The following is a 12077-nucleotide window of genomic DNA, read 5'->3' as shown; positions in this document are numbered from 1 at the left end:
CTGTTAATGATGCCCCCAATCAAGAATGAACCCCGTTTGGAAGCTGTGCCAAACCTCGGAGGTTTTAAGATTCACTGCAGCTGCCATCTCAGCTGATGTCTTTGGACACATTCCATCAGAGACCTGAGTGAATGAGCCGTAGGTTTATTAAGGGATCCAGCGGCCTGTGGAACCAGGACACGGCAGTTAAGTTTGTAGATGAGGGTGAAGAATAAGACTGGATTTCATGTCTGTCCAAGGACAGGGTTAATTCTGCAACTGAAAACTGTTGGGACAGGGGATCCACCTGGAGGAACTGTCACTCCAGGGCCTGTGCTCTGGATTATTTTCATGTCATCTGTTAGGGGCTAACTGGTGTCCCCCAAATTCATATGTTGAAGCCCTAACCCCCAAGACCTCAGAATGTCACCATATTTGAAGACAGGGTCTTTAAAGTGGTAATCAAATAAAAATGGGTGGGCCCTAAAGCAACGTGCTGGTGCCACAGAAGGCGAGTTTTAGACACGACGTGTGCAGAGAGAAGATGATGTGAAGCCGAGAGGACGGGCATCAGCAAGCCTAGGAGAGAGGCCTGGAATGGGTCCTGTCTTCGTGGCCCTCAGAAGGAACCAACGCTGCTGACAGCCTCATCTCAGACTTTCAGCCTCCAGAACATCAAGTCGTGTTGTTTAGGCCACCCAGTTTGTGGCCCGTTGTTACAGCAACTCTAGTAAATGAATACACTGTCTTCTGTCTGTCTTTCCCCATCTGTCTGTCTTCCTACCACTGATGTTCAGTAAAACACCCCTCCATGCTGGGCACTAAGCTAAGTATTGGTAATTCAGTGGTTGGTAAGATAAGTAAGGTCCCTGCCCTCATGGAGAGGACATTCTAGTAGGGGAGACAAAGGAAGAAAAGCAAGCATCTATAGGTGAGTGCTGCGAAAAAAATAAAGAAGTAAAATTGGGTGTTAAGATGGAAATAGGAGGCAGATGGGGTGAACAGAGAAGTCCTCGCTGAGGAGGTGACATTTTCCCAGAGACCCAAACAGTGAGAACAGTCCAGACAAGTGGGGCCCACGGTGGGAGAGCATTCCAGGCAGAGCAAAAGCCTGTGCAAATGCCCTGGGGCAGGAAAGGGCAGGGGTGGTGCAGGAAGCAGGCCCGTGCGGCCAGACTACGTGGAGCTGAGGTTCGAGAGGGGTAGGGATCAGATTCAAACAGGGCCTTGGAAAGGCGTTCAGATAGAAATTTCTCTTTCATTTCCTCGGTTGCCATTCATCACACCCGGCCAGTGTCTTCACTCAACTCCCAATACTCATGCATTGAAAGGGAAAAGCACGATTCCGACCAGCCAGTTGCCGCTGCCATCAGCACCCTATTGTTTTAGGCGGAAGAATCTCAAACTGCAAACCCACCCGTCACCACTGCCAGAAGCCGTAGGGGGAAAAATAGAGACATGAGGGAGCGAGGCGTGCCTTCTACCCCCTGCTGCGTACGCAGAGTGAGGGACATATGGGAATTAATATATGCGGCGCTGATAACACGGATCTCCTTGGCATTTTGATTAAACGCCGGCGGTTATTAAACACCCTCCTTCTCAGAGCTCATCTCCGAGAGCCAATGTTGCTTTTCATTTTGAACCCTGATGAACTGTCTCAATTCCGATCGCACACCTCGGCTGCACCGTGGTCGGCTGGAGGCTGGCGTTTGAGGAGGATGGAGAAAATCAATATGAAATGTCAGGCGAGGGGTCAGATTGAACTTGTTTTCCCAGCTGGCAGGAGCCTGGGGCCACCGCGGAGGCAGCCGAACAAAGGGAGAGGTGCACCGAAGAAGGTCGCCACTTTGGACGAGTCAGGAAAATGAATTTCATTCACTTCTTAATTAGATTAGGAGGCTGGCGGCTGGCGATTCAGAGCACTGCCCGGGTAGGGATGGGCTGTGGGGAGGCAGGGCTGAGGCAGAGGCCTGCAGGCTGCTACTGAGCTCCGGGGTCTCACTAGGGGCTGTCCTCAGGGCTTAGGGTTGGATGGGGCCCAGGCTGGAAGCAGGAGCAGCCGCTGGGGGTCCCTGGGTGTGCAGCTTGGCAGATCTGCTTCTGTGGGCACCATCACCCTTTCCTGTCCTCAGTCTTTAGGTCACAGTCAGTGGTCACCGCCTGGGGTTAGAAAGTCCTTGCCATATCCCCTCACAGCACCGTATGCCCCTCTTTCATACCAATTATTGCACTTGTAAGTAATGAGTCTTTCCTCCTTAGACACTGTGATGGTTAATTTTATGCAGCAACCTGATTAGGCCATGACATGCCCAGATATTTGGTCAAACCTTATTCTGGGTGCTACAGTGAGGGCATTTTTGGATGAATTTAACATTTAAATTGAGAGACTGAGTAGAGCAGATTGCCCTCCCTAATGGGGGTGGGCCTCCTCCAATCAGTTGAAGGCCCAAATAGAACAAAAAGGCTGGACCTCCCCAAATAAGAGGGAATATCTTTGAGCCTCTGCATTTGAATGAAAACATTGGCTCTTCCTGGGTAATGAGCCTGTTGCTTTCCTGAGGCACTAGCTTTCCTGGGTCTCCTGCAGTCCCACTGCAAATGTTGGGTCTCCTGCAGTCCCACTGCAAATATTGGGACTTAGCACCGAATCCTTATACTACATCTCTCTCATACGCACACACATGTTTATGTTTATGAGATATATATCTCCTATGGGTTCTGTTTCTCTGGAGAACCCTCACTAACACAGACTGTGAGCTCCAGGAGGGAGGAAACCAGGCCTGGTTTTGCTCACATTGCATCCCCAGAGTCCGGTATAGCACCTGACATGTAGTATGTGCTCAACAAATACTAATTAAGTAAATGAACAACTGAGCTTCGTATATCTGGTAAAAAGGCTAGAGTTTCAAGCACCGTATAGCTGCAGGCCTAGCACAGAGGGGCTTGGGGAGGAATAACTGTGATAACTGCAGCTGCCATTCATTGACTCCTGGGTCCCAGCAGGTGCTAGGCGCTCGCCCTAGGATGACATTTCCTTTTCGTGGACAGCCGGCCCTGTGAGGCTACGTTTTTTATTTCTACTTTCAAATGAGGAACTTGGGGCTCACCAGGATTAAGTAATCCTGAGGCCACACAGCACTGAGCTGAGCTCTGATTCCAAAGCTTCTACTTTAAACCATCCCAGTTCTGGGAATTCCTAAGGCCTTGTTCTTTTTCCATCTTGAGTGGAGGGTCCATCAAGCCTCCCATTCAGCTTATTTCTCAATATCCAGCACTCGTGTGGGTCTGTCTGATCCCGGAGCCCAGGCTGGCGTCTGCCGCACTGGCTGTGAGCACTGGCGCTTCTCGCGCCATCTCTGGCATCCATATTGGTGACCCTTCGAGCCTGGTTCTACTTTTGCTCCAGAGAGCCCTACCTCCTTCATCAGCTTGTCACCTCACACACAGCATGTTCCCAATTGAACCCTGGCCCTTCACTCTCCTCTATATGGCTTCTGATTAGTCCCCATTCCACGTGCCCATTTATGTCAACCCTCAGGCATACATTTATTTATTGAATACATATTTACTGAGCACCTACTAGTGTCAGGTGCTGGTAATACGACGTGAGCAAAACAGATTCAGTTCTTCCGAGAGTTTATAGTATAGAGGGACGAACACTGAACATGACCTAACATCCATGGCTGGTGATTGCCAATCTCTAATATCACACCACCCATAGTTACCTTATAAGAAAAGGCTCTATTTTCCTTTTCCTTCCTTTCAATTTCCATAGCTACCATCCTTATCTACATTATAAATTTCCATTTATTACTTTCTAATTCTTCTATGTTTCTTCCCACCACTGCCGCGTTAATCTTCCATAAAATAGGAATTCTATAACTCTGTTCTCCAGCCAAATGATCTCAAATTGCTCTCCACATACTAGGAACTGGGGCACATGGATGTATCCTTGAAGGTCAGGGAGAAGGAGGATATGGGGTACATTAAGTGGTACAGGAGGCCATGGGATAAATGCTGCAATTTGGGGGAGAATAAATTTTGCTTGAAATTTGGGATGGGTAGAAATGTAATTATTACATTAAACGGAAAGTAGGCATTTTATGGGAATAAAATACAGAATTCAAGTGAAATTTTAAGATGGGAAAATAAGTCTGCAAATAAAACCGGTTGTGGGCAATACCTCCCCCAGGGTCTCTGGCCCCTGCCAGGCACATGCTGTCTTTGCTGTCAGGACAGGCCAACCAGAGCACCTCAGAGAGGTTGGACAGCTTTTGGGTGTTCTTCCTCCATGGCAGCAAGGCTTGTGCTTGACCTTGGGAGTGCTGTAGTTGGGGACACAGCTGTGAGCAAAACAGAGTAAGTCCATGCCCTCAAAAAGCTGATGGTCTAGATCAGTGATGGCGAACCTATGACACACGTGTCAGAGGTGACACACAAACTCATTTTTTTGGTTGATTTTTCTTTGTTAAATGACATTTAAATATATAAAATAAATATCAAAAATATAAGTCTTTGTTTTACTATGGTTGCAAATATCAAAAAATTTCTATATGTGACACGGCACCAGAGTTAAGTTAGGGTTTTTCAAAATGCTGACACGCCGAGCTCAAAAGGTTCACCATCACTGGTCTAGATCCACAATATCCAATAGAACTTTCTGCAACGATAAAAATATCTTAAACATCTTAAATCTGCACTATCCAATATGGTAGCTACAAGCCACACGTGCCTATTGAACACTTAGTAGATAATCTGAATTGAAAATGTTTTTGAAGACTAAGTTTGAAAAAAATAAAACATCCCATTAACGATTTTTAATTATTATCTCATCGAAGCCCCATGACAAGCCCATGAGGTGGATGTTATTATTCTACCCATTTACAGATGAGAAAGCCAAGGTTCAGAAAGGTTAGGGAAAGTTGGACAAAGCAGACAACTAACCAGGGGCGAAGCCTGGCTTTGACCGGGGTCTGCGGGAGTGTAGAAGCCACACAACTTATAAACCACTATACATGGGGGACCGACCACTGCGTCCCAGGCACCTTTACTCTGGGGAGTTTTCTAGAAAGCCTTCCTGCTGGCTCCAGGCCAGCCTGTTGACCACGGTGCTGGCCTTGAGTGCCAGCTGACATTTGCTTTACCTGCTCACATCGGTCTGAGCCTCAGCCCCCACTGGATTGGAGCTGCTGTGCTCTGTCCACGCCCTGCAAACTCCAGCGTGACCAGAGGGCCCGTGACTCTGGCTGCCCTTTCCCCTCCCCCTTCTCTGAAACCTTCTTCCGGTGCCCACTAGAACCATCGGTACCTCTAGGATGCTGGTTCCCAAAGCCGCAATCTCTCTAAGAAGCCATGAACCCCTCCCTCCAGCCACTATTCTTAAAAAAAAATATTGAGATATATTTGACATATAACATTATACTAGTTTCAGGATTTGATGTATGTCTATAATGCAAAATAAACACAATAAGTCTAGTTAACATCCATCACCACACAGTTACCCTTTTTTTTTTGTGATGAAAACTTTTAAGATATTCTCTCTTAGCAACTTTCAAATATACGATATGGTGTGGCTACTTAGTCACCGTCCCCAGATGCCCTTCTTGATTCCTTGTATAATCTCAGCCTCCTGCACAGGCCAGCAGGTCCTGGTAGCTCCTGCCGAGGTCTACCCAGAGCCCACCTGCCCCTCTCCACTTCCCCGCCGCCGCCCTGGCCCGGGCAATGCTCAACTCCTGCCTGGACGTGGCAACAACCCCCAGCGCTCTCCCCTTCCCGCCCTTCAGGTTCCTCTGCCCACAGCAGCAAGACTGATCTTAAAACATAATTCAGATCATGTCACAATGTTATGTGACAGGGCTCATGCCTTATTCATCTCCGCAGACCACAGCCTGCAGCCATGTTTGTGGGATTGAACGTGAGGTTTCATCTTTATTGAAATACCCACCGTGGAGCTGACACCGAGGCAGGCGGACACTGGTACTTTCTTTGCTCCCGGCGAGTCTCATGTAGGAAAGGAGATCAGCCCTCCCCGCCCCCCGCGTGTCAGGGCCAGTGCCCCGCCCCTCAGCTCTGCGCTGGCTGACGGCTACTCACATTTGGTGTGCCTGTCACACAGGGCCGACGCCCGCATGTCACACAGCCGGATTGTCCCTTTGCTGCTGCTGTACACGAAGGTGTTGCAGTGATGGGGGTGGAACTCGGCCGCCGTGATCACCTCCGTGAGCTCCTCCATGTTGGCCGGCTTAATGTCCACGATGTCTGGCACCGAGAGTCAAGGAGCGGACGGGAGAGGTGCGAGTGGGGAGCAGGGGGTGGCGGGGAACAGGTTAGCTTGCACCACACAGGATGGGTCCTCACCAAAACGCTGTGAGCAAACAGGCAGGTATTACTGGTCCCAGGCCGATGAGCTCAGGGTCACCCAGTGGTCGGAGGCAGCGTGGGAACTCGGGTCTCCCTGGCCCATTTCAGTATTTCATCCTCCTAACATGTAGAGCGCCCACCAAAGTTACCTGCTCATGCAACTGCAAAAACGTACCAAGCTGCACAGACTTCCATTTCTCCTTTTACAATGGTGGTTACAAAACTCGTCCCATTCCAACTAAATAACTCATTTTATTGGAATCTTTACCCAGACTCCTGTGCTATAAGTAAAACCTACAATAGACTGTAAATCATCTTCTATGAAATCTCTGAGATCTTCTTTAATATGATGATGATAATAATAATAATAATAGCTGCTACCATTTATTGATCACTGTGCAAAGCACATCAGGTACTTTATCTCATCAGTTTTCTTATCCCCATTTTCCAGGGGGTGGAAACGGAAACTCAGAGCATGTAAAATAACTTGCTAAAGAGTGACAGTTCTAGGATTTTACCCCAGGCGCAACATTTGTGTTCTTTAGTAATTATACAAAATTTCTCTTATTGAAGATATACAGGGGCTCAAGTCTCCATAAGCTGTGATTTGCTTTAGAGCTTGTGGGAGTTTAAACATCAGAAAGAAGCCATCCAGTGGTATGGTGAGATAGTTTTAGCCTCCTATGGAATGTATACCCTTAGTTTATCATTTGTTTTTTTATTGTTCTCAGGTTTTTACTTTCTGGTCAAGAATTAGTATACAGCTATTCATGACCACATCCTTGTATACTTCAATGAACCACTTGGCTTTCACTAATGAAGGTGACTAACAGAAACACCTTCAGTAGGGTGTCTGGCATGCATGAGGTGTGGGTTTAGGCGGATCCCTTCATATCCCAACTAAGAGCTCAAGAGGGGACCTGGGTGCAAGCTGGGAGGCGCCTGGCTGGGGACCAGCAGCTTCCTGCGAAGGAGCCGGCCTCGTGATGTGGATGCTGTGGTACGGAAAGCTGACCAAAAGTGATTCCCACTTTTCCTAGACTTGACAACCTTTGAGCCACCTTTGTGACCTTTGGCCACCTCTCTATGCGCAGGTTGTATTTTACTTTCACGTTCGTCTTCAGATCAACTTACAACGACTCACTTTTCTTTACTTAGCCTTGTCTAAGCAGTAATCCATATTCATAAAATCATGGGTGCAATGAGCTAGTTACTTCTTTTTTTCCATCTCCACCCGATGAGGTGCGGGGGTGGGGGGGTGGGGGGGGGAGAGAGAGAGGTGTGTGAGAGAGAGAGGGGTGAGAGAAAACATTGATCAGTTGCCTCCTGTACGTGCCCCAACCAGGACCAAACCTTCAACCTTTTGGTGTACAGGACAACGCTCCAACCCAGCCGGGCAAGCTAGTTACATTTTTAGTAATACACATGAAAATAAATGCATAACAATTAAACTCAAACTGTTGATGTGTGCGAGTTTATGTATCTGGTTTTGGAAAACACTACTGAATTGACAAGCGATAACTTGATACCGACTATCCTATGGGACTGGCATGGATGAAAGTCCTCTGTTTTTCCTGGTTAGTAGCATAGCCCCCTCCTTAGAGTTTAGATGAGGTACAAGTAAATGCACTGGTATTGTTAGTTACCCCAACACCAACAAAGTGCTCATCTATTATCAAACATCACCTCTGCTCCTGCTACAACAATCCCAGCATGCCAATTTGTTGTAATAAGGGCTTTGTCGTTGGCTCTGCTACTTCCCCTTCAATTACCTCTTATAAATCCTGTTGGGTTCTTTCTAAAATTAACTTGATACTGAACTAACATTATATTTTACTACACTTGCCCCCACCAAACCCAGGTGCAAGTATTACTTGGGTCTCCAGAGCGTGTGGGTCCCCTGGATTCATAAAATACTACCTTTCCACTCAACTGCTGCCAGATTATACCTATTATTTCAGTCAGCCCCACACCCTGGGGAGTGAGAGCCCATGCTCCCCAGAACGAGGTCCCGAGCTGCAGCTCTGATGTTCTCACCAGCCCCTGACCCATGCCCTGGGCTTGTGGCCACAGCATGGGGTGCCGTGAGCAGAGGTCAGGGTTCAGCTGTTGTCAGATTTCATCTCCCTCCAGAAAGAGCCTCCAGACCCTGCTGTGCCGTGAGCAGATTTCTCCTTTCCCAAAATAGGACAAGAAAACCTGCCGTCAGCTTTCTCGACCTCCTCCAGGGTAGCTCTAAACACAAGAGGCACTGGAAGGGATCTTTGCTTTGCTGTGTGGGAGGGCAGGGGAGGTGCCATATCCATGGTTATTTTTTCTCACCTAAAAATAAAGCCCGAGTCGGAATGTGTGAAAACGAAGCGCTTAGACATATCTGGGAAACCAGCAACACGCACCACCATCAAGAGCACCCTCCTGGGAGGTGACCACTGAGTCGGCCACGTCTGGATCCAGCTCCCCGTCCCATCCTGGGCCGAGACAACTGCCCATCATCCCTCATCCTCAAGCACCTCCCTTAAGACTAGAGTGCTTGTTAGGGTCTGATTCTGTGGGGGTCAGGGGGTGAATTTGACCTCTACTCTTTTTAACAACCATGACGATAAGGACGAGGAGGAAGAGAATACCAACCTGCAGTTAAAGATGATCAAATGGACTGTCCCATTTAACCTTCACCTCAGCCTTAGGAGGTCAGTACCATTAAGAGGCCCATTTTCAGCAGAGGAAATAGTGCTGGAGGTAAATTATGCAAAGCCATCTGACCAACAGGGGGAGGAGCTTCATTTGAACCCAAGTTTGTCCAACTCCAGAACCTGGTTCTGGACCACATGCCCCCTCATCGCTGGGGAATGCCCCCCCCCCCCGCCCCCCGAGCCAGCCCTGCTGAGTGTGGTGAGTCTGGCTCTGTTGGACTGCCCCCTGGCTAATCTGGGAGGGAGCTGACTTCTGCTCAGGGCCTGTGCTCTCTTAATTCACTGTCCATTTTGGGGGTCACATTTTTCAGAACCACAATTGGGACACAGCATCTGATCTAGGATTTTTGTGTCCTATGATGTGATAATTTTTTTTTTTGAGCCAGAAGTTGGGACAGAAACACGGTAAGGGATTTCCTGAATTGTTTATGAGGGAGAATTTGCTCAGTTCTAGAGACATTTGGGAGAAGGAGCCCAGTTACCAAAAATTCAATGGCTCATGGGGGTGACGGTAGGGTGTCTTTCACCTCTGTCCGCCTAGAAACCCTTACACTATTGTAAAGGGAGACACACACCTTCGGTCTGTGTGGTTTTGCCCTTCACGTTGGGGCGGGAGGAGAAAGGACATGAGCAATGCACAGCTCCCTGTATTATCTTGAACATGGGATGATGCATTTTGACAGTCAATTTTCTCTTCCCCATCGTCTAGAGCTCTCTATCCAAATTATTTCCCTGTTGTCCCAAAGAACTAAACGGCAAAAGCAAAACAGCGTTGGCTTCACGGATGATACACAAGGCAGACAGCCAACAGATTGCTATTAAATTAACCCTGGGGCTTGACAGATCTGTTCTTCCTGACCCCGACTGCTTATGGCATTCTGTATTAATGCTGAGCCGGGGCAAATTACGTCTGCTAACAAAAGGGGTTAATCTGCCTCTCCACTAGGGCTCTGGAGGCAGCTCTGAGGACAGGAGGGGGCACAGGCAGTTTGGCAGCTGAGCTCCATGCTTGGAAGGCAGAAGGTGGGAAGGTGAGGGCACCGCTGTGCCAGGCAGTAGCCTAAAGCATCATTTAAAATAATAATTGAAGACACCGGGAGGTCACCCCTTAAGAGATCAGCCTAAAACAAATAAGAAGCCAGAGCCATAAATCACCTCAGCAGTGGAGTGAGGGAATGGAGAGGGTTATGGCAAGATGCTAAGGGGTAGCAATGGGGCTATGCAAAAGTCATTTTCTTAAGCCCAAATTTAGAGGAAGCTTTCTGTAAAAAAGTCTGCATTTGCAATGCAACATTAAAAAAGATTGACAACAACATACGTATACATATATATACACTCACACATATACACAATAGGGAAATAATACAATTAGGGAATTTTGATTTATCTCACTAAATCATTTATGTAGTGAAATTCCAGGTCAGTTAAAAACATAGTATGAAAAATTCTATCTAAAGTATGATCATAATGTTATTTAAAAATGTATACTCTGAAAATGATGAGTTGAAAGGTATGCTACCAAATGTTAGTGACAGTTCTATCTGAGTGGGTCTATCAATTTTTTCTTTTCAATTTTCAGTTATTATTTTCACATTTTCTTTTAATAACGTTGTAGTGTTTTAGGATGGGAAAATATATTTTCTATGTTTATCTATCCATCTATGTATCTATCTCTCTATATATAATTTTAGGTGAGAAATGTTAGATACAAAATATATACAGTCTGTCCATAGCCACATAAAAAGGAGTGTGGTGTGTGTGTGTGTGTGTGTGTGTGTGTGTGTGAGAGAGAGAGAGAGAGAGAGAGAGAGAGAGAGAGAGAGAGAGAGAGAGAGAGAGAACAGACAGGAAGGAAATATAGTTATTTCTTATAGGGCCGTGGTCGGCAAACTGCGGCTCGCCAGCCACATGCAGCTCTTTGGCCCCTTGAGTATGGCTCTTCCTAAGACTTAGGAGTACCCTAATTAAGTTAATAACAATGTACCTACCTATATAGTTTAAGATTAAAAAACTTGGCTCTCAAAAGAAATTTCAATCGTTGTACTGTTGATATTTGGCTCTGTTGACTAATGAGTTTGCCGACCACTGTTATAGGGGAATTAGATTCCAAGGTAAGCATGTAAGTTACCCTTTAGTGACTCTAGCTTGTGTCCATACATTCATTCATTCATTCATTCATTCATTTACTCATTCCTCCACACATTTCACAAATGTTCACAAAGAATCAGCCAATACTCTTCTGGGTGCAGAGAACACAGCCTAATACGTGTAGCCTATATTCTAGTAGGGACATAGTCACTAAACAAGGTAAATAAATACCGTATACAGTATATTAGATAGTGATAACCGCTAAACAGAAAAATAAAGCAGGGAAGAGTGTATGTGTATGTGTGGGGGCAGGGTGTGTGTGTGTGTGTGTGTGTGTGTGTGTGTGTGTCCCAGATTAAACAGGAGAAGGCTTTCTGGGTAAATCAAGAGTTAAAGTTTTTCCTTTTATTTTCTTATTTTTCTGAGCTCTTACAGTTGAGTTAGCTAGAATTTAGTTAAAATTGTGATGTAAATTCCCTATATGCATACCAAAACTAGGTGATGAGATTATAGGTCATTTTATAATCCCTACAGTAAATGTATATTATTAAATAAAGACAATAAACATTAAAAAAGTAGTTTCCTTGGCTAAGAACAGTCCATGAGAGAGATGGACACCAGGAGCCTCATTTCTATGGGGGAAAGTTCAAGATAATATTATGATAACACTTCGGTGTCGGGTGAATTTCCCGCCAAAATATAAGATGGCGCGTTAAAATGCCTATATCTTTTGAAGTATGGGTTCGATTGAAATGAAATATTTGGTAATACGCAGTTACAATCGGCCCGAGTTTACACGTTTCCCGCACTCCACCGCAAATCTATATGAACCGAGTTTAAGACGGCTCCCGCGGAGTACGCGCAATTCACGCGAGCCGACTTAACTCGTTTCCCGCAACCCAAGTGATAAGTACCATGATCATAACAAAATGGAGTCAGGAAATTTGGATATAATTT

The 12077-nt window shown here is 46.4% G+C and overlaps 1 protein-coding gene across 1 annotated transcript in view; it reads right to left on the bottom strand.

Annotated features, from left to right (window-relative positions):
• Positions 1–12077, bottom strand: part of PPP2R2B (protein phosphatase 2 regulatory subunit Bbeta) — a 220825-nt gene that overhangs the window by 24275 nt on the left and 184473 nt on the right. The window contains exon 6 of the mRNA XM_023752142.1: positions 6076–6240. Coding sequence (XP_023607910.1) covers positions 6076–6240 — 165 coding nt within the window. The remainder of the gene's footprint in view (positions 1–6075; positions 6241–12077) is intronic.

The sequence above is a fragment of the Myotis lucifugus genome, unplaced genomic scaffold, assembly GCF_000147115.1.
Source record: "Myotis lucifugus unplaced genomic scaffold, Myoluc2.0 scaffold_28, whole genome shotgun sequence".
Classification (NCBI taxonomy): domain Eukaryota; kingdom Metazoa; phylum Chordata; class Mammalia; order Chiroptera; family Vespertilionidae; genus Myotis; species Myotis lucifugus.
The sequence above is the reverse complement of the archived record's forward strand: the minus strand, read 5'-3'. Positions and strand labels throughout refer to the sequence as shown.